This window comes from Rousettus aegyptiacus, unplaced genomic scaffold, assembly GCF_014176215.1.
Source record: "Rousettus aegyptiacus isolate mRouAeg1 unplaced genomic scaffold, mRouAeg1.p scaffold_m13_p_10, whole genome shotgun sequence".
NCBI lineage: Eukaryota > Metazoa > Chordata > Mammalia > Chiroptera > Pteropodidae > Rousettus > Rousettus aegyptiacus.
Window position 1 is genome coordinate 49,357,843 of NW_023416285.1, and position 22,874 is coordinate 49,380,716.

The 22,874-nt window shown below is 40.4% G+C and overlaps 2 protein-coding genes across 8 annotated transcripts in view; one reads left to right on the forward strand and one right to left on the reverse strand.

The window, feature by feature from the left end:
• Positions 1 to 4,849, forward strand: part of CCDC158 (coiled-coil domain containing 158) — a 67,390-nt gene extending 62,541 nt beyond the window's left edge. For 4 of the 7 annotated variants that reach the window (XM_016156050.2, XM_036227827.1, XM_036227828.1 and 1 more), the window contains 3 exons: positions 1,855 to 2,013; positions 3,217 to 3,316; positions 4,618 to 4,849. In XM_016156050.2, coding sequence (XP_016011536.1) covers positions 1,855 to 2,013; positions 3,217 to 3,316; positions 4,618 to 4,735 — 377 coding nt within the window. In that variant the 3' untranslated portion in view covers positions 4,736 to 4,849. Of the gene's footprint in view, positions 1 to 1,854; positions 2,014 to 3,208; positions 3,317 to 4,617 lie in introns of those variants that run through there. The other 3 variants (XM_036227829.1, XM_036227830.1, XR_004953098.1) reach the window with 2 other exon arrangements.
• A 3,218-nt stretch (positions 4,850 to 8,067) lies between these two features.
• STBD1 (starch binding domain 1) lies at positions 8,068 to 12,049 on the reverse strand. The gene is made up of 2 exons (XM_016156054.2): positions 11,760 to 12,049; positions 8,068 to 9,952 (listed from the first exon to the last, which is right to left on the reverse strand). The coding sequence occupies exons 1-2, from the start codon at positions 11,965 to 11,967 to the stop codon at positions 9,093 to 9,095; spliced, it is 1,068 nt and encodes a 355-aa protein (XP_016011540.2). The 5' UTR covers positions 11,968 to 12,049; the 3' UTR covers positions 8,068 to 9,092.
• Positions 12,050 to 22,874: the final 10,825 nt, after the last annotated feature.

Here is a 22,874-nt window from a genome sequence, read left to right on the forward strand (position 1 = left end):
TTGAAGCGGATGGTTCTTCATACAATTTCCAAAGACTTACAGACAGTATGCTCTCTATAAAAACAATGAGGTTAAGGATGAGATTGAAAGATAACAGAATCTGTTGAAAAGCAAATTAGCATAACCTGAAAGACTAAAAATGGAAGAGAAAAATTAAAATGTTACAAAGGAAAGATTTATAAAAATAAAATTAGGTTAGGCATGATTTAAGTCATAGTCAGTGAATGACGGACCCTCTGGAGAAATTTGCCCAAAAAGAATTTTTAAAACTAAGAAAGATGAAAAATAATTATAGAGAATATGTTAGATTTGGGAGGCAAGAGCGAAACAACCAACACACAATTGGGCTTTCTATGAAAAAGAACAGAATAAATGGGGGGGAAAACAAAACCATAAACAGATGGTTAAACAAAAGTTTAGCAATAAATCTGGCCAGTAATAATATAAATAGGGAAAATTGAGATGTGAGGTGAAATAGATAGGAGAAAGATAAGTTTCCAAATCTTCTTTTATAAAAGAATGTCAATATATATGAATATTTAAAATCTAAACATAATATCCTTAAAATAAATACAAACTTAATTTTTTTTTAAGTAATTTTTAACTTGTGAGGATCTTTTAAGAACTAATATTTGAAGAAAAGAGCACCTATTTGAAATTAAGCAGTTCTTTCCGGTTTACTTCTGTGTTTTTCTTGTTTTAATGATTATGCAAGAGAATACAGGATATATCCTTGTCTTATTAGATTAATATAGATGAGTGCTTTTACCTTTCTTCATACATTGTGAGTACCTTAGAACATGTCGACTCCATTCTCTGTCCTTCCAATTTAAATACAATTGTTGTCACATATTTAATTATGAATGTAAATACTACAATGGATTGTTTGCATGGTTTCATACGGTTAATATTAATGTGGATATACCCACATATTTACACTTTACTTTCTATCTATATCATTTTACTTATGTCTTTAATGTTTAATGTAAGTCTGCTGGTGACATGTTCTCTCAGTTTCTGTTTTTCTGTACCTGCCTTTATTTTATGCTCATTTTTGAAGAATATTTTTTAATGAATATAGAATTCTAGGGTTGACATTTTTCCTTCACTTTGAAAATATTCCATTGTTTTCTGGCGTCCATTGTTTCTACTAAGAAGACAGCTCTAAATTTAATCTTTGCTCATATAAATGCAATCTGCCTTGTTTTGCCCTTCTGCCAACTTTAAGATTGTTTCTGTCTTTGGTTTGGCTTGTTTGTTTTGCAGCAGTTTTTATCGATATGTCCAATTATGATTTTCTTTATATGAGAAGAACCTGTTTGGGGTTCGGAGTGATACTGCTTGAATCTGTGGTAGTCTATACCTGCATGATCCAGAACTTGTGGATCCATATCTAATATCTGTATTTTTTCTGTTGGTTTTCCACCACATCATTTTGTTTTCTCATATGTCTGGTGATTTTTGTTGTATGACAGACATATGAAAAAGTGTACAGATGGTTTGAGGCTTAGCATGAGATTACCTTCCTCAGGGGAGCATTCATGCTCACTGTGGTAGACCACTAGGGACACCAGCAGTCTCAGATCAATTTAATGCAATCAGGAATTAAGCTGGACTTCAGGTCCCCAAGGACAGGTCTTCTTCCTGTTCATCTTTGTTTCTAAGACATAGCCCATTTTAGTGCAGACTCCCTTTTAGTTGCAACTCAAAGCCTTAGGTATTTACCAGAACATTCCTTCCCCTCCCCCACAATCACTGGAAACATTTTCTCATGCAAGTTTGACTTTTTGAGAGGTGTAGTGTACTATTTTTAATTAATTCTATCCTATTACTTTTATTCTTACAAAATTTTAGTAAGTCCATCTATGAAAAATTCAGCTTCTCGTTCATTCCATTCTTCTCCTAAGAAGTCTCCAGTTCACTCACTCCTAACTAGTTCGGCTGAAGATTCAGTAGGTTCCACATCACAGTATAGATCCACCAAACCCGTTCATTCATCTGATTCTGTTAAAGGTAAGAATGCTCTGATATCACTAATGAGATTAATTGATTTCCTACTCTGGTGAATTAAAAATTCAAAATAAGATTTTACATGGTGTTCTTATACGCAAGTTCTAACTAATGTTATGTGACTTCAGGGGATCTGAATTAAATAGAATAGCTATTATGTACACACACACACCTTAGTAAATGTACATAGATATATGTAAATATTATCTCTCTGTCATGAATAATGAAATTTTATTCTCTATTTATTATAAGATTTTTGGTCTTCTTTTAAATGCTGTGAGTGACTTTTATTTACGTTCTCTAAAATCATGGCTCTCTTCAAAGTCTCTGCCTTTGTAAATGCGAGTATCTAGCATACAAATTTATCAAAATGTTCTCATTTTAAAATTTTAAGTTTATTTATTTATTTATTTATTTTTGCTAAGACATGAGAAACATGGTTTGATATAGAATTAATGTCTGATAAAGAAGTGGATGTTAAATATATACATGTTGAATTGAACTTGAAATGTTTTTCCTACGTGACAATGACTCAAACAGCCCCAGTGCTCTAGGACAACATTCCTTTTGATAGGGGGTAAACCAGGCAAGTTGTTGCATCAGGGACTAAGATCAAAATGAAAATCTTGAGATTGCCAGTTAAGTATTTTTTTAGAGATTGACAAACCTTAGGATACTTACTAGAGAATAGCTTGCTTGCTTCTAGCTCCTCTTCCGTTGCTACTGCCACATTTATTTTAGGCTCACTGCAGCCACGTCAGCATCCAGACTGCCCTCTCCCATCGTATACCATCTTCATTCAGATGATAGCAGCTAAAACGGGCACACGCCCTCACACACATTCAAGAGTGTTGCCAGTGTCAGTATTAAATCTCTCTTTTCCATACCCTGAGTTCATGGAACTACTCAGGTTTGGTATGAAAAGCTGTCATTTATAATGCAGAATGTACCATTGAGCTTAAAGTATCCGTCTCACTCATCTTATTTAATGCTATGTAGTAAAATAATAGTACATCAGATCAGTTTGAAACAAAATCAAATAAGCTAGGATGGCAATATTCAGATAAGACTCTTTATTTTAAAATAGTATTTTGTTTCCATTATTTTAAAGGAAAGGTTGTTTAACCTGTAATTGGAAAATTTCTAAAAAGTATATTAAATAGACTTTTAATATCACATCTAAGCAATTTTCTAATAGCTTCACAGTCTCAGCCAATAGAAACAACAGGAAAAACATGCAGAAAGCTTCAGAACAGACTGGAAAGCTTGCAAACTCTGGTAGAAGATTTACAGATGAAGAACCAAGGTACAGTTTGCATTTTGACGAAATCTTCCTCGCTCAAAAGAATATTCACCTCCCCTTCAGATTAAGCCTCCCACTGCAAAGCATATTTAATAAGCAATTCAGAAACCTTAGCCAAAATGCAAGGGTCTTAACCATGACTAAGCCCTGGATTAATAAATTGTGTGGCCTTAGGCAGGTTGCTTTTGCCCTGCTGCACTGTGAACAAGCACTTAATCGACCGCTGTCGATAGCCAGCAAACTAAATAATGGGATTCAGCCTTACACAGGATTTTAATCAACATGGCCTATAAGAGACTCTGCCACCCAAGGAATCATTAAATAAAAAGATAAACTACTGTAAATATACTAATGCCATTTAAATGAGAAACTATTGTACTTCGCAGATGATAGGCAACTTTGGGGCATGAATTCTAAGTGGGTGCTTGCTCTCATGGATATGGGAGATATGGATATGTTCTCAAGAGCTTGGACAGACTGTCATGTTTTATGCTTTTCTGAAATAAATTCATGAACCCAGGAGCCTTTGTAAGAGAGAAATTAATTTTGGAGTATATATGTTATTCCATCTTTCCATTTCTAGAGAATAGAAATTGCTAGATGAAGGATAATAAATATTTTTCTAAGAACAGCTTCTTATAAAATAATTAGTTGTATAAATGTACAAAAGTCTGTGTACAAAAGTATTTCCTATAGCATTGTTTATAAATGAAAATAGGAAAGCATCTTTTAAAAATTTATTTACTAACATGACGATACATCTGTAGAATGAAATACTTTACAGTCATAACAAAACATTAGCTTAACTGGAAACATGTTGACATTTTGTCAAGTGAATAAAGTAAACTAGAGAACAATTTTTACCACATATTTTCATTATGTAAAGAAGAAAGCTCGTGTGTGTGTGCATGCGCATGTGCATGTACACGTGTGATGATATTCACCAAACTGCTTACAGTGATAACCTCTGGGGTTGGGTTTCGGCAGATGGGGGAAATGGAGACAAAGACTATCTTTTATTTCTGTACACTTTTGAAGTGTTCAAATTATTTACAATTAGTATGTATTATTTCTATAATAATAATTATCGTGCTCACGTAAAACAACTGAAAGAGAAAAGATTTTTCCTTAGCTTTGTTCCATAACATCGGCCTTTTAAAAAATCTGCTACTTTGCAATTTTTAAGAACTTCTGTTCAGAATGTATATATTCTATAGTAGCAAGCTGGCCTTTTAGAAGTACATAGTAGAATTAAAGCCTGTGTAAATGTTGCTATTCTAACTTTGTTTTATTGACATTTTCAGCAATGTCTTCAATGATCAGAAATCAAGAAAAGAGGATACAGAAGGTGAAAGACCAGGAAAAAATGTTACTCAAATGATACGTTGCTTGCCTGTCGACAGAGGGATGATGCCCAGTTAATTGTGGTATTACTTAAAAGTAGTGCCCTGTGAACTTTTTCCTTTTTATGTGAAAATTTAATAAAAGATACCCTTTCCTGTAAACTTTATTTTGAAATAAACTATTTTTGAATGCTCTCACAGTAGAACTTCGAGCAGTACGAGCTAGATGTGAAAGTATTCATAACTTATAAGATATTAATTTGTGCTGCTACTAGTGTATTGGAATAATTTTTTTATTATCTTTACTGGTGCTGAGGCAATAGTTGGTCATTTTTTTTTTCCAGCTAAAAAAACCTTTCACTTGAAAGATGCCTGGAACAGAAGGACAAACTCCAGTGACTGACAGAGATTCCTTTTATAACCCTGAACTCACTGTTCTGTCAATATCAATGAATGTAATCAGATAACAAAACATTGGAGCTCCTAATCAAAACTTTGGGGAAAGTTTCTCTTTTACATATTAATAACTAAAGAAAGAAAGAAAGAAAATATGTTATTCTTCAGTCAGTAGGTAACTTCTACAGATTGAATGGAGTCAGTTTTCCTTAATTAGATTTTAATAAATTAGGAGGTTTTGTATGTGGAGTGTGTTCTAACACCAATAACCAATCCTCTGTGGACACCAACTGTTAGTCAATTCAGTTTTTACACTAATCAGACTCCGTAGATTTAAGTGTTCAATTTCACAAGACTGCCCTTCACTTCAGATGCCAACCACAGGGCCCAGGTCACCTATACTTTTTGACCGACAGGTTATAAATTGAGGGTTCTCACAACCTCCTCCTGATTTCAGTAATTTGATAGACTAGATCACAGAACTCAGGAAAGTGCTTTAGTTACTGGTTTATTACAAAAGAAACTACTCAGGAACAGCCAAATGTAAGAGATACTTAGGGCAAGGTATGGTGTTCAGGCGCATGACGCATCCATGCCCTCTCGGTGTGCCACCGTCTCAGCACCTTATGAGTTCACCAACCCCAAAGCTCATTAAATTACATCATTACAGTCATATGTCTCGTAACAACACGGATACATTCTGAGAAATGCATTGTTAGGTGATTTTGTCATTGCACAGACATCATAGAGTGTACTTACACAAATCTAGATGGTAGAGCCTGTTGCTCAGGCTCCAAACCTATACAGTGTACAGCACTGAAACTGTAGGCAGTTCTAACAGTGGTATTTGTGTATCTAAACATAGAAAAGGTATAGTAAAAATGCAATATAAATTTTTTTTTTTTTTTTACTGGTACACCTGTATAGGAGACTTAGCATGAATGAAGCCTGTAGGACTGCATGTTGTTGTGGGTGCGTCGGTGAGTGGTGAGTGAGTGTGAAGGCCCAGGACATGACTGGACACTACTGTAGTCTTTATAAACACTGCACACTTAGGCTACACTAAATTTATAAAACAACGAGGTTAAATCAAGCACAAGAGAAAATGATGCAATCAAGAGACAGTAAACACGAGATGTGGCTGCTGCCAGTGTAGCACAGTATACTGTTTCACAGCAAACTTTTTTGTTAAGAGTACGCTCTAAAATAAAAGTACAGTATAGCAAATACATAAACCAGTAACAGTTTATTATTATTAACTATTATGCACTGTGCATAATTGTAGGTGCTATACTTTTATATGACTGACAGCACAGCAAGTTTATTCATACCAGCATCATACAATCATGTGAATATGTTGTACTGCGATGTTGAGATGGCTGCCCTATCGGTAGGTGATGGGACTTTTCAGCTCTATTATAATCTTATGCAGTTCTTGGTCTATCATTGACCAAATCATTATTCTTGGGCACATGACTGTATTTAAGAGTTTTTATAGAGCTTAATCCTGTCCCCTCCCTTCCCAGAGACTAGTGGACGGAATTGAAAGTTCCAATCCTCTAATCACTTGGTCTTTCTGGTAACCAGCTTCTCTGGGGCTGTCCTGGGGCCCCACCCTACATCACCTCATTAGCATAAACTCGGGCGTGATCTGGAGGGCCTCATTATGCATAACAAAAGACACTCCTATCTCAAGAAATTCCAAGGGTTTGAGGAGCTCAGTCAGAAACTTGGGACAAAGACCAAATATACCATACTATAGTATGTGAACCTAATAAGACAATAAGAACATATACAAAAATATTCCAATTGTACCAAAGGCAATGGGGACAATGTGGCAGAAGGCTAACTGTCCAAAAACGCCTACACTCCCATTCCATAGCACAGGTGTCACTAAGAAACAGTTGCTCAGCTGGAGGCTTTCCCAGCCCCACCTCCCCTCCATCTAGGTGTGGCCACCTGACCAGTTCTCAATAATGGCATGTGGACAGAACAATATATGGCACTTTCTGGCCAAGTTTAAGTAAGCATTTGTGGTTTTCCCTCACTTTATCTCTTCTTCCACGGGCTGGTTACAGAAGACAGTGAGTCACAGGACAGAAGGAGCCTAGGTGACAATTTCTGCAAGGGGAAGAGCTGCCCTTCTACCAGGGGTCCCCATGGCTGACTTGTTTAGTGAGAAACAACTGTTGTTGCAGCCTTCTTACACGTGTAGAGTCTGTGACAGCGGTTAAAGCTAGCCCTTACCAGTACCGATAATACACTAGGGCATACAGACTCCCACAGTAAAATCCTTGTTTCTCTTCTCAATGACAGTATTAGCACACTATGCACATCCAATTTTAAATAACAATTTTAAATGTATAAAGTTTAGTGTTCTATGTATATACACACATATATTTACACACACACATTATGGGTATATATATTTAAAATCAATTGACTATTGATTTTTATTTTATTAGTTAATGATAAAATGGCTAGTGATAGAACTCTAAAGAGATTTTTATTGTAAATTGTTTTACCTTTAAATTTTATCTAATAGAAATGCTTGGGCATTCTGGGCTGTAATACTAAATGCCTTATGAAGACCCCACTGGTAGAATATTAAATTCATTATGCATGAATTTAACATAATAATGCTATGAGCCAAAAAGTATCAGTTTTTTAAAGCACTTTCTAACACTATCTTCAGTTGGCTTTAAGCTCTTTTCAACAAAGACTATCTGTAATCAAAATTAAACAATGTTTTACCAAAAAAATGTTACACTTATTAAAAGTTGTTTTAACAGATAAGAATTCATTTTTAAGTGTAGGCATGCATAATACCCTCCACAGGTACAGTTTTAAAAGAAAGATTCTAAAACTTTGTCTCCAAAGGGAAAAGAAAAACAGACTTCTCTGCCTCTTGATGTTTGCTTTCTTCTGTATCTTATTAATGGAGGAAAATATTAGTATTTTATTTATATCTAAGCTATTGTTACTAGGATTTAGACCAAAAAAAAAATCCAGACATTTAATAAAGATATTAAAACCCAGGTTTTATTTTTTTAGTTATAATAGCAAAGTTCAAGTGTTTGTTTCTTTTCAGAGCAAAGATTCACTTCTCTATCACTGTCCTGTTATAATTTGGTTACCCAAGAAGCTACTGCTATGAAAGGAGAGAGAAGAGGGTGAAACAATTGCTGTGGGACAGCTCATCTGACAGGGTCTGTGTGGTGGGCAGAGATGGTCCTACAAAGGCCCCAGGAATCAACGATGGGCGTGTTGCTCCCTGTAGTCAGGTGTATGTACCTGTACCTCTCAGCCCCCTAGAGCTTTCATTCAGGCCACCTGGCTCAGCCCTATTCCGGTTCCCTTTCTTCATAGGCTGCTCCCAGTGGTGGACTCTAATGAGGCCCCTTGTTTCTATACCAGCCTTTGATCACACGACAAAAACATACTTGCTACCTTCAAACCATACCAGGCAGGTAAAATCAAGCCAAAAATATTGGGAAGTCTTAATGAATTACCTCTTATCCTCATTAATCACATCTAGTGATCAGACATCACAGCTCATATGGTGTTATGCTTTTAAATGTAAAGTGTCCATGCAGTAAAGAGCGTTTCTCCAGCTGTACCAATAGGAAAGCAGCTCTTTTTGAATGTAGCTTGTTTTACTCCTTTGATTTAAGATCACCCAAAGGCTCAAACTTGAACCCTGTGTAGCTAGTTAGTTTTTATGCTCCCTGATGAGGCCACACCTGAAGCTTAACCAAGTCACTTCCCAAGAGGACTAAGCCCTAAAATAATGATGAATCAGCATAAATCCATCCATCAATGCCACAGAAAAAACAGCCCATGCTCACTCCAAGTGTTATCTACATATATATATATATATATATTTCTGCACATTAGACGCAAGCCACTAACAAATTTGAAAAAACTCTGATGGCTAAATTTGGAGTTATACTCGCTTTATTTTAAATTATTCACTGTGCTCCATAACCTTAGCCTCTTCCGCATCCTGCAATGGCCTCTTCAATACTTTGCAAACTGAATCAGTGAATCCCCCAGCACTTGTGAACCATTTTATCCTTTTGACCAGTCTCTAGTAACCTGTTGCTGCATTCTTCCCAGCGAGTAACTTTCCCGTTCTCTACCACCACAAATTTCCATTCCACCACTATATCTGCTGGCAGGTACACAGAACGAGACCAGAACCCATCCTTGATATACTGAAGGGGGATGTAACTGTTCCACCTCCCAAGCTTCTCATGGTCTCCAGTTACTGCAATGAATTGCATACCAGGGCTTGTGATATAATGGACCTGAAACCTGACACTAACTTGCTGAGACTCTGAAGACATAGCTACTACCCTTTTCGCTTTAACATCCACTTCCTGACTTCTTGCTTCCACAAGAGTGCTTCTGCCATAGTCCATTCCCTGGTTTGGGCTTAATGCTGGAGACTCAAGACTGCCACTCAAACCAATATCTCCCCAAGATGAGTGCCTGGACACCATCTCCCAGTCCTGGTCAGCCAGGTCCTGACTGTCCAACTGTGCACGGCTCACTTCTTCTTTAACTCTGTCTATGAGCAGGTTGCTAGAAGGCAACTTCCCTGCAAAATATGGAGCTTCTTTAGCAGGTGTCTCTTGTCTTTTATGGAATCCCAATTCTCCTTTGTGAGATTCACAGCTTTCATTTCTTGAAACTTCAGAGTAACCCTTAGAGTTTCCAGTTGTGGATGTAGCTAGAGATTCTTTGTCTGGAAACGACCCAGAAGGAACATGCTCTCTTGAACTGTCACAGTCATCCCCTTGTCCAGAAGGACTCTGCAGTCTCCATGCTGCTTCATGCACATTACCAGGACCTCTGGTCTCTGAAACCAAACATCCGTTGCTTTCTTGAAGATACTCTAAAAAAACAAAATGTAATAGGCAGTTCTCATGAGGAAAAAGGCTGAGAAAATAGGTTTAGTCATTGAGGACTTTACCACTAATCTATCTGCAGTTCACAAAAACTATCCCTATTAAAAGCAAGCACTTGATTACCTAGTTCAGACACTAACTGAACCAATACTGTGCTCTAAGAAGATACATGTAGATCCAACAATAAAAGGCACATCCAGGAGTGTCAATGACATGGCAAGTTGCAGAGGCAAATGTCATAGTCCTCAATCTCCGAAGGCCAAGCAATACTTGGCATGCAACCAAGTCAAGTTGTTTGGCTTCTATTATTAAAAAAAAAAACTGTTCCACAGCCTGCGGTGTGAAGGGCTGCACAGTTACCCTAGGAAGCAGCAGACTACGCACAGATGCCAGCAGATCAGTGCAGCTGTGGCTGTGGGAGAATAGCAAGCCCAGCCGTGCATCACCGGGCAAGAATTGAGGGGAGGCTGGTTTCTCCCTGCCAGTCCCATGTGCATCAGGAAGCTCTTCGACAAACTATAGACTTCTTACATCCCCTCCCACCATACACTTTTAAAAAATATTCTTAAAAGGACATAGTCCAGTTCTCTAAAGACTCCGTTTCCTTCTTGACCACCTCATTAATAAGTGTAAATAGCTCCCTATGAGATCAAAATCTCCCAAATCATACAATGAGCACAGACGTGTGTGTGTGTGGGGGGGGGGTGTGTATGTATGTGGGGGTGGCGGTGGGTGGGAGAGAGAAGTTGGTCTTAAATTTTTTCTCTTTAACGGTGGTGTCAGAAGTGAGGCGTAAACAAATACTACTCAGAATTCCCAATCTTTCAACCTAAAACATGAGGCTGGCTTTCAGATAGAGATAAATGAGCTCTCTGTTCATCCCAAATCAAACCAGGAAAGGCACAGGGGCAGATTTTCAAGTGGCTACAGATGGACACCACTAAAAATAAAGTTTACAGATGTCATTTTCACCAAGAGGTTGAAGCCAAGCATGGGCAGTTTGCCAAGAAAGGGCATTGGAAAGTAAGGCTTTCTGCCAGTGCTCCTACTTTGCCTAGCATACCGTCTCTAAAATATAGAGACTTAGATATAGACGTTTATACATCTGAGTTGGGTCCTCTATTAAGTACCCGTATTAAGTATATCCCTTTCCAGGGATTAGACAACGCTGGCGTAGTTCGCGTGAGACTCGGCGAGGGCGGATAGCTCCGAAATCAGCGGCTAGCGTACAGCTCTGGGGCTTCTTCAGTCGAGGCCTTCACGGCCAGAGTCCACCATGAACTTTGCCTTCCTGGCAGAGGCGCCCACTGCTTGGGTGTTCCCAAACCCAGCTCTTCCATGGGGTGAGGGATGGAAGGACATGAGGCTATGGGACAGGGACTGAGAGAGAGTTCCTGCTGAGACCGAAGGGGGTTGTAGGATCCCAGTAAACCTCAGCAACCCTTTCCAAAGCCCCGCAGGGGCTCCGCCGCTGCAGCTGCCCGCACTGCACCACGCACCGCCAAGCCGAGGAGCCCACCCCGCCGGAGGGGCAGCGGCAGGTCCTTAGGGGCGGGAGCTGAAGGCAGAGACTCAGCAGGGCGCGGTCGTCATGATCTGCCAGGGCATCCCCAGGGCCTCAGTGCGCACTAGTCGGGGAAAATGAGAGGTGTGAGGGAGAGTCCCGCCCCGCGTAGAGCAAGCTAGTCGACGGGAAGAGGCCGTTAGGAAGGCTCTGGATGGGTTTGTCTCCTCCCTGGGTGAACTTGAAAGCCCTCTGCAGAACAGCCCTCGAGACGCGAGGAGGAAGAATACCTGGTTTGGTGACTAGCTCCCGCCTGGAAGGTCCAGGGCTCCGTCCCCCGCGGCCACCTTGATCGCCTCCCGCAGCCGCGGCTTCCCCAGGAGAGACGTCCTTCTCCTTCTCCGCGTCCCCCTTCTTTCCCGTGTTCCGCAGCAGCCAGACGAAAAGCGCTCCGGCCAGACCCCCTCCAACCAGCAGGGCGGACCAGACGGCACCCATGGCTGAGAGGCCGCAGCTGCGGGAGACGACGGCGACCGGGACAGGGGCTCAGGTCACGCAGGCAGAGCCACACCTACCCCGTCCGCTCCAGCCTTTTACGGTCCCAGTTGGCTGGCGCATCTCTGCCGAGCCCGGCCCTCCGCGACGAACACTCAACTTCGCCGGCCCCGCCCCGCGCCGCTCCCGGGGCTGCAGCCCCGGGCTCCGGCCCCGCCGGACTGGAGCGCTCTCCTTTACCAACATTTCCCACCGCCAAGCCCGCCGGTCGCCGCTGGCCCAGGGCGCTGGGTGCCAGGTTCCATGTGTGTCCGCACACGTGAAGAGCCCAAGAGCGCGCAGCCACCACGCGCAGAACCGGCCCTGCTCCGCCGCCCTTCCTTCCCACGCTACTGCCCGCAAGGCCCAGCCCGGCCCCGGCGCCTCCTCCCCGCAGACGCTCCGCAGCCGCGCAGCGGGGTAGAGGCAGGAGCTTCCTGGAGCGAAGACGCGGGAGAGGTGGGCGCGCGTCCCGGCCGCGCGAGGCTGGCGCTCGGGCTGGGGCCGCAGCTCGGCCGGGTGGGCGCGGTAGGCAGCGAGCACCGCGGGCGCGCTGCGGCGAAGCCGGGAGGCCTGGTGGGAGCTCCATTCCGCTGCCGGTTGAAGATGCTTAGCCTCCCCAAGCCTCCGCCTCCGGCCTGAGAGACGTCTATCTATAAATGCCAATCATCTCAACCATCTCCAGTCCTTTCGTCCTCGACTCGGGATGTGCGCTTGTTGCCCAATGTATGCTTTCTAGTCGGGGCCGGAAGTTGCCCAGAGACGAGCCCCTACAGACGGGTTTATTAATAAAACTAGAAACCCTCTTTGTTCAGCTCTGTGTGCCAGATGTATAATGTATGCATTTAATTTGATCCTCACAAAACAACCACCACCCTGTGAGCTAAGAATTATACACATTTCTTTGTTAAATGGTCAAAATTCAACGAGTAAATTTGAAGACCTAATTAGTTTTATTATTCATTCAAGTATGGGGCAGCATCCCATCTAGCAACTAACAGGGTGCTCTGAAGTGTACGAATAAAAAAAGGAAATGAAAGGATTTTATAGGATGAAGGGTGGAATAAGGGATCTATTAGCCACATATATATATTAGCCACATATATATAATTTTGAGGCTCGAACATCTTTGGAGGAAGAGAAAGGGAAGGGTTTTAATTATGTAGACTGCCTCTTTCTTTCCTTGGGGGATGGAGAGGGCCTCTGTGACAGATTATTACCCTACTGGTGCTTGACCAGAAAATTTCATACTGATTGATTAAGATTACGTTTCTGGGAGAGTTTGATATGGCAGTTAGATCAGGTATTAAATCTAGTTTGATATCATGAGCTTCTAGCAAGAATGTCTTCATTTTGGGCCTTCCCTTTTTTTTTTTTTTTTTTTTAACACTTTTTAAATTCACTCCTCTGGTGAGCTCATGGCTTTACACACCAGTCTCAAGCTAATGAGTCCCACATCAGTATCTGCAGGGTAAAACTTTCTTTTGAACTACACATCCCTATATCCAACTGCTAGGGTCACAGCTGGCAAATATCTGCCTTTGAATAACTACTAAAATAGCTCCCTCTGGTAAAACAAGTTGTTCAATGTACACTCCTGCTCTAGGGCAGGGATTCCCAAGCCCTTGACCACAAACCTGACGGTCAGTGGCCTGTTAGGAACCCGGCCACAGGGCACAAGGTGAGCTGCGAGCAAGGGACCGAAGCTTCGTATGTATTTGAGGCTGACTGCCTCAGCTCCACCTCAGATCATAGGGCATTAGATTCTCATAGGAGCACTGGTCCCTGGTGCCAAAAAGGTTGAGACCAGTGATCTAGGGGACAGCAGCTCTTGATGGTGTGCACGGATCAGCCAGTGGAGTTACTGGAGGGCTGGTGTGTGCCTTGGTACAGGTCACAATCCCTACAATAATAAGGGAGGGGCTAGAGGAAGTGTGTGGAGGGAGGGGTAGGAGACCACCACTGGGCATCTCATTCTGCATGCTACTAGACATCTCAAACCCAACTCACTCAAATCTGACCTCCTGATCTTCTTGTCCTAACCTACTACTTGTTCTGTCTTCTTCAGAAGTGCAACCACGTCCTTTCCCATTGCTGAAAAAACAACTTAAGAGTCATCTGCATGGAGACCTTTTTTCACCCTCAGTAGGCAGTAGAAAATTCTGCCACTCTTTCTTCAAAATGCATTTAGAATTCTACTTTTTTCCAAGGAAGTTACTTAAATACATCTTGGTCTGCCACCTTCATCTGTCACCTGGATTATTGCAGTCACCTCTCACTTCTCTCTTCCTGCTTCTACCGTTGAGCCCCCTATAGACTACCTTTAAAGCTAGCATCAGGCTACTGTCAGAAGGATCCTGTTAAAACACTCCATCATCTGCTTCTCTGCCTCATCCTCCAATTACTCTATATCTTATGGCAAAAAATTTTAAGACCCTACAGGATCTGTCCCCTGTGAACTCTTGAGCTCATCTCCATCTCTTCCTCCTCCAGCTACACTGGCTCATTCTTCCTGCAGACAGCCATCCAGATAGCTATCTTCCCCCCAGCCTTTTCAGGGCTTTGCACAAGTGTCGCCTGCCCTGTGAGCCTTTCCCTCGTAATCTAATTTTAACTAACCCCCCCCCCACACCCTATACTCTTCCCCTAGTTTATTTTTCTCCTTAGCATTTAGGGCATCACTTTGAATACACTTGATAATCCATAGATTTGTCCTGTTTAATGTTTCTCCTTTCTTTAAAATGTAAACTACATGAAAGCAAGGTTTATTGTTCTTTGTTCTCTGCTGAATCCCTAGCACCTAGAACATTCCCAGAGTGGTCCTTCAAAAAGTGCAGGGTGAATGAAAGAATTAAAAAGCTCCACATATTCCCAGTCTGGAGCATTATTGTCATCTTCTTTATATAGATTCTATATACATTTTTAACACAATGTTAAAGATGCATGACAAAGATGCTACTTTTTGCCATGCAGTTTTCATATCAAACTAATTAGGGACTTGATGGTAGACTTTTTAAAGACCTCTAAAGTTTAAAACCACTGACAACCACCCATCTGTCTCAATTCAGGCAGCCTTAAGATGGCAAAACCAATCTTGAGATGCATATGAAAACAAAAGTGGTAGCAAAGCTATATTTTTAAGAAAGTGACTCTCCCTGTATAAAACAGCATTCTCTGAAGGACTCTGTCTTTTATGTATGCTATCTCACTATCTTACTCTGTCTTTTACAGACTCTATTACAGGCTCTATCTTACTAATTGGTTCTTAGAGACTATTGTAGATCTAATATTTTAAGTCAGAATTTTGTAGGAAAAACATTAGAATTATTCTCCTTTTGTCAAAATAAAAGTTGATGTCATAGGATGTCCTCGAATTTTACAAACTCTAAAACTAGTAGAATAAGTTTATTAAACTTATGAAAATCTAGCATTTTCTTTCTATTTCCTGACTGATTACTTCAGTTGCTGCTTCATTTGCTCAGTTTATTATTATTATTATTATTATCAATGTGCTAATGAATGAAATCCCAGAGGATCTATAAAATCCTAGGATGCAAGCCCCACTATTTCTGATATGTAGAAAGCTCTTAATAAAAGTTTATTGTTGTCATCAATTGCTATTTCATTTATTAAAAATATAACAAAAATGACATAATTCTTCCTAAGCCATAGAATTCCTTTCACATTGTATCAAATTTAGTATGAAACATTTTTAAAGATCATTATTTATTTGGCTTTTCTAAACTGAAATGTTGATTCATTAATTACTGTGTTGCTACTTTTAAAAAAATTCTCCACTCACTACCATATTTATTGAAAGTCTGTAGTCACCTATTCTAAAAACACTCTTAAAGCACTAACAACACTGTGTCTATCACTATACAAATGCAAAATAATGTTCTTTGCCTCTATGTAGAAGACCTTTGAGCCTAGGAAGGCAGGAGCGAAAAAGGAAAGCAGAGCAGGAAGACAGTGAATTCCATGGGATGGGTTAAATTTGAGGTGCTAGCAGGAAGTTGGAACTGGGGGTGTGTGATTTAAAGAGAGATATTGGAATTTTCTCACAGAGAGATGGCAATTAAATCCATGGTATAGGTTAATGTTCTGAAGGGAAATGAAGAATGAGCCAATAACTTCAGCTCTTGGCATAATTTCAAGAAGAAACATTGGAAAGCGGCCTTCATGTTGTAAGCTAGGTTACAATTAGGTCTTGATGTTGTATTTCAGAGGGCATTTTCTAAGTGATTATTATTCTATCAAATAAATAGATACAGATATTGATGGACATTTAAAAATTATATATATATATTTATATAAGTATATATATTTATATATTTATTCTTCTTCAACCTCAAGCAAGAAAAGATTGCTCATTCCTGGGATAGAGGGATGAGGACAAAACAATGAAAAGCAGCTTTGTTAACAGGGCCATTGGCATTAGAGAAGGTGGGAAGGAAGAGCTAGGAAAGAGAAAACTGGAACACTTATTTCCAAAGTCAGGTATGAAAAGTGGTGGGGAGAAGGCAAAGGAGGTGCGACCCAATAATGTTTAAGTGGATAGAGGACTGAGAAAAAAAATGGTTGGATTCAACATACACTAGGTCATCAGCGACTCTGCAGTGTTTGTGAATGTCAGTGTTAGATTTGGGAAGGCTGAGTTGCAAATGTGATGAAAGGTTGTGAAGTCCGATATTGAATTAGTCATCTCTTGAGAAATTTGGAGGCAGAGGGTAGGAGAGAAATTAAAGTGTCATTGACGAGTAGACCAAGGTCCAAGGAAAGTTCTTTCAGACAAACCTGGGCATGTTTGTAAGCAGGGCAGAGCCAGTAGAGATGTAGCCTGAAGATGCCAGAGGAAAAGAAATAACCCCTGGGAATTCCATAAGGCAGAGGAAGCGATCAAGAGCAGTGGAAAGGTTGGCCTTGGGTGAAAAGAGAGGAGATGGGTATGAAAAAAGAAAGGAATAAATAGAAACATTTTGAGGTACAGAGGAGGTGGAAGTGAGGTTATCAGCTGAGAGAGAAAGGAAATCCAGCTGAGGCATTAAGAAAAGGAGTGAGGTAAGGAACAGCTGCTGGGAGAAGAGGTCACCCATTGGGAGACCTTTCCCTCATCGAGTCCTGCTGATTTTTTAGTCATGAGCCTCTACATTGCTCCTCGCTCCGTCATTCCCAGTGCCCTTGCCCCCATTAAGGTCCCACTAACTCTGTACAGCCAACACAATCGCTTCCTGATTCATCTCCGTACCTACCTCCTGCCAGCTGGGGCCTGCTCTGCGCCCACTCTTGATTTAACCCTCCTAAACTGCAGTCCCGACCAGGGCCTCTCCTCTGACTACCAGGTTAAATTCAACCCCATATTTGCATCTGAGGTCTCTATGACACGGCCCCAACGACCTCTCCAGACTTTCCTCTTACCATTTATCTGCACTCCAGCCGACCTGGGACTCTCCTGCTGGAACCTTCACTCATTGGTCTGGATGTTTCCTAAAGCCACTTCCTTTCATGAAAGTTTTCCCCAGCCCCCAGTGTTGCCCTATAGATCCCCACCCTCAAATCGATATGTTATTATTTTCCTTGAATTCTGACTACGTATTGTCACTCTCTTAGAGCAAAATACGAGGTTTTCTCGTATGGTATAGTTATTTTTGTAGTTTATCCTCATATTAGATTATAATTTTTGGGGAACCAGAGTTTGTTTATTCTTTGTATTCCCTGAAATACAAAGTCTATTACCTAATAGGCCTTTTTATTATCTGTGTTCATGGAATCCTGGTACTAGGCTAAGTGCTTTATAAGGATTATCTCATCTAATGCCCTGGAGAGAGTAATCTGTCCAAGGTCACACAGTTGATGAGTGACCAACCTAGGATTTGAATCCAGTATTCTGACCTCCCAGGACCCATGCTTGAAACTCTAGTTACACTGAATGGCTATTAAGCCATGTCCAAATTTCAGAGCATAAATTTTAGAAGTGGGCGTATAAATTTGGATGTGTGACACCAGAGAAACCCCTTGGTAGTATTCTAACATTTATGGTAAATTTCAGCCTTGCTCTTGATTTTTAAGTCCTCTGTCTGCAAGTCCTGGCCTTGTTGGGGAAATGTACTGAGCACCGCCAGCAGCTGTCCACTGCTGTCAGGCCTCTGGCTCCTGTTACTTCACATAACATTAACCACAAGTCAAATCTTTCTGCAAAGCAGTCACATGGAACTGTCCCGCTTCAGGTTTCACAGAGATGCTTTCTCATTGCAACTGTTTGCAAACCTCTGACTCATCTCAGTTCTAGAATAAACTCAAAGCTGAGGTCACTTATGCTAAATGATGAAACCCGTAGCAAAAAAACCTAAATCTCTGTTGGAGGAACACGTTCATTTTCTAGAGAAAAATAAGGTTAGAGTACTACTTTATACCACCGAGAATGGTAGACTCCAGATGGAACAAGTCCTGAATGTAAATGTCAAACTGCAAAGCTAATAGAACAAATTCCAGGAGACTATCACTGTTGTATAGTATGACATAGGAGGCAAAAAAAAAAAAAAAAAAATGTCTTGACTTCATTAGAAAAAGGCTATCTGGTCAATAAAGGATGCCATAGAAAAAGTTAGCAGGTAGATCCACAAGATTTTAATGTTATTAAAACTGACAAAGATGAACTATTATAAACTAACCCACCAAAAGACATGAGATCCAATACAAAACAGACAGGGGACACTTCTCCCTGGTGCCTAGACTGTTGCCTAGGACATAATAGACACAGTAATTTTTGGTTGAATAAATGAATGGCTAGAAAAATGATGCAGAAATGCCCAAATTCACTAGTAATCAGATAAATGTAAATTAAAATAGCGATATCACACCATTTTACACCCACCAGAAAGGCAAGTATTAGAAAGATGTGATCCTGCTGGTGGGAAAGTAAACAGCTACAAACAATCTGGAGAACAATTGGAAAGAGTTTTGTGAAATTAGGTATGCACAGGCCCCATGACCCAGTAATCCCACTCCCGAACATTTTGCACAAGACTCATTTTGCTATCTGGAGTAACCATAAGTTCAAAGCCACCCAGTTGCCCATCAGGGGGAACAGTTATGTAAAACATGATGGGTGCCTATGAATGGATATCAGGAATGGTGAAGCCCTAGACTAGAATATGTTAGCAAAATATAGAAGGTAAATTTCTAGAAAAAAATTTTTTTAAAGAATTGACAGTTATCTTCTCGGGAGAGAATGAGGTAGATTAGAAAAGGAAAGACCTAAACAAAACCATGATGAGAGCAAAGTTTGGGATGCCCATTATCCCCTGTTTCTTGTCTTCTTCCTTTCAATATAATTCTTTAACTGCTTCTTGATCTCTCCCAGCCTACCCAACAAAGGCTCTGTGAGTCATTTGTCTGTTAATATGTGTCAAAAAGAAAGTTAATGTGTCACCAATATCTAGGAGGGAATTTGCCTGATATTTTTAAGTAAATCTAGACAGAGAATAAACTTAAAAAAATGAATTTCTAATGGAAGAATTACATACACTGGGCACCTGCCTGGGAGAGGCACTGAGGAAAACGAGCTTCTCCAGCTCCGCCAGAAAGTGCAGTGCTGCCTATTCTGCTCACGGAGAAAGTGGATCCTGTGAGTGCACCATTGCTCGTGCCCAGGAGAAAAATGGGCGAAATTACAAAGAAATACAACAGACCAAAACCATTTCTTAAATAGTCAAGTTCATCAATAATAAAAAGAAATACAATTAAAACAGGATACCAGTCTTGGTCTATCAAATTGGCATAGATGTATTTTTTAAGACAAAACTCAATGCTGGCAAAGATGCTAAGAAAAATGCACTCATTTAACTTGGGAAAGTGGAAAAAAGAGACACTTTTTAGAGGGCGATTTGGTGCTATATATCAAAAGACTTAAAAAACACAAAACAGAATAAGCTATTTTGTGTGTGTGTGTGTGTGTGTGTGTGTGTGTGTGTGTGTGTACATATGTATATACCCTTTGATATAGCAATTCAATTTCTGGGAATTCTGAGTGGATAGAGGCCAGGAATTCTGCTAATTCATCAACCCCTATAATCCATATGACATCCTACAATCAGTATAATAGCCCCTCATAACAAAGAATAAATAACAATATTGCCAAGGTTGAGAAACTCTGCCCTAGAGCATGTGACCTAAGAGAAAGTGAGGAAGAAGCACCATTCCTTTTAAGACCTAGTCCTGGAAACCACATATCACCACTTTGGCCACATTTTGTTCATTAGAAGTAAGCAGCTCCGTCAGCCCACACTCAACAAGAGGGGAAATTAACATCACATTCTGAAGTCAGGAGTATCAAAGAATTTGTAGACATATTTTAAGACCAGCAGAGTTTGTCCTCCAGCCACAAATTATTTACATTCCTCTTGTATGCAAAGCATACTTGTCCCCTTACAAGACCCTTCCTTTCAGTCAAGCTGGTATTGTTTATGCCAACAGAATACTTCAAAAAAACTTGCAGGTCTCCTTGAATCTTTTTGGGTCCACACCACTATTCAAAAGCCAAACTCACTAATCTCTTCAAGATAAGCCCTTCTCTACCTTGAGATTCTGCTAAAGAACAATATCCTTCAGTTTCCTAGGAGATCTCTTGTTTAATTAAGAGAATTTATGAGGGACACTTTAAAAATTTTAGTAGGACGTTTGTCTGACTAAATGCTTTCTGAGGCATTACCTTTGATCTTTCTAAGGCCTTAATAAGGAATTAAATGATAATATCCTTGGATTCATCTTTAGGCCAGGTTTTCCTGCAAGTCCTTTTATGTGTCCTTTTGGATTCGATCTTGGCTTCAAATAGTTTCTTAATTTAAACATTGTTTGTCATCTGAGGAGCCAGGAATTTTCAAAAACATCAAGTCCTGGTTCCTTTTTGTTAATCTGTCCTTTTAAAAACTTATCTATCTCCTCTTGCATTTAACTGTAAGAAGCAAGAAGAAACCAGACCATACCTTTGGCACTCTGTATGATAATCTCCTTAGTTATATCACATAGTTCAATAGGTACATTTTCTACTTTCCATGGTAGTTCAGGTGACAGTGTGGCTAAACTTATTGTTATTACATAACAAGGAGACTGTTTCTCCCAATTTCCAATAGCTTTTATCTCATTTTCCCACAAGCCTTCACTCATTGCCTCCTCAAAGTCTACGAGGCTTCTGCTAACATTTTCTTCAAAACTCGTCAAGCTTTTCCTAACACTCTCCTCAAAGTTCTTCCAGCTCTAGCCCACTACCCAGTTCTCCTGCTCCCTTACTCATTTTAGGTTCTTGTTGTAGAAGTATTCCACTTGTCAACTGCCACATCTATATAGCTATCTATCGGAACCTCTAAACTAACTTATGGTTTAAAACAACAAACATTAGAATAGTTTTTGTGGGTAAGGAATTCAGAATCAACTTAGCCGGGTGGATCTGGCTCAGGATGTCTCATACAGTTGCAGTCGGATGTCAGCAGAGGTCGCAGTCTCATCTGAAGGCTTAACAGGGACTAGAGAGTCCACTTTCAAGATGGCTTTCTTACATGGCTGTTTGCAGAAGGCTACAGTTCCTCACCATCTGGGCCTCTCCATGGACAGCTGAGTGTCTTTACAACAGGGCAGTTGGTCTCTCTCAGAGCAAATAATTCAAGTGAAAACATGTGGGAAGCCACAACATCTTTTATGATTTAGTCTCAGAAATCATACCTCATCACTTCTCCCACATTCTTTTTCCTTAAAATCAAATCTAGGTTCATCCCACATTCAAGGAGAAAGGAGTTAGAGACTAAATGTTTAAAACAGGAGTATCAAATAATTTATGGACATTTTTAAAAAATAAATAAACAGACTCCCTCCTTCCCCAAATCAGAAATTCTTTAGGACTTTTAAAAGGAATCTCATGCCTTGCAGCTGTCGAACTGAGCAAGAAGCGGGGAGAAATTATCCTTTAATTTGCTGAGTTGAAATATCATTTTAATTCACAGCTTTGCCAGATCTCTAATGTGAAGACAGAATGCTAACTGGGAAAGAGTGAGACTCTGAATGCTGAAATAGTACATATGGGAAGATTTAGATGGTTTCAAGTTCCCTAAACTCCTAACCTTATGAAAACGTGCTACTCAGGTCTCCCACTGCAGGGAGTATAATTGACTGGTGGATCCAGCTCCTGCCCCTCTGGATCGTCCACCCTCACACTGAGGCCATACTCCCTTGGGCTGCTCCCAGCCAGTGACTGAACATGCACAAGTACCAAGGCAATCCTATTCTGGCAAAGTCCTCTCTTGGCAACCTTGACTTAAGGACCTGCCAGTGGTCTGGCCAAATCTTTATGTGAATTGTGCGGCAGTTTAAGGTTCTTCTCATCCTCCTTCCTTCCCTCTCTCCTTGCACAGGGATCCCACATGTACCATAACCTAAAGGTTCTTCCTATCTTCTTTTGCTCCTTCCCCCAGCAAATCTCTTGAACAATCACATTTTTCCTTCTGCTTCTTGACAGATTCAGCCTAATGCAGCCTTCTTTGTTAGAGAAATTCTTCCTACTTCCTTGCATGATGAGGCTTTTCCCACCTTGCATGAAGACTCTATAACAACCTTTGTGGAAACTAACTGGCAAGAGTTCAAGGAAGCCAATTCTCTCCATTTTTCATTCCTAATATCCCTCCTAATGGATTGCCTTGAAATCCATCAGTAATGTACTAGAGACAGTTTGTATCAGCCCACAAAAGCCAACTGTTCAATTTTCAGGAATTTAGTGAGTTGGTTGGTAAACACAGTCATTATTAAAACTTACATATACTTACAGTTAAGCAAATTATATTAGAACCTAAGGTAATAAGAACTTAAGAACTCATCACTTCTTA

Coding starts and splice junctions, on each gene's coding strand:
- STBD1 (XM_016156054.2), bottom strand. CDS start 11,967: ATGGGTGCCGTCTGGTCCGCCCTGCTGGTTGGAGGGGGTCTGGCCGGA. Junction 9,953..11,759: donor GGAGCTAGTCACCAAACCAG/GTATTCTTCCTC, acceptor TTGTTTTTTTAG/AGTATCTTCAAGAAAGCAAC.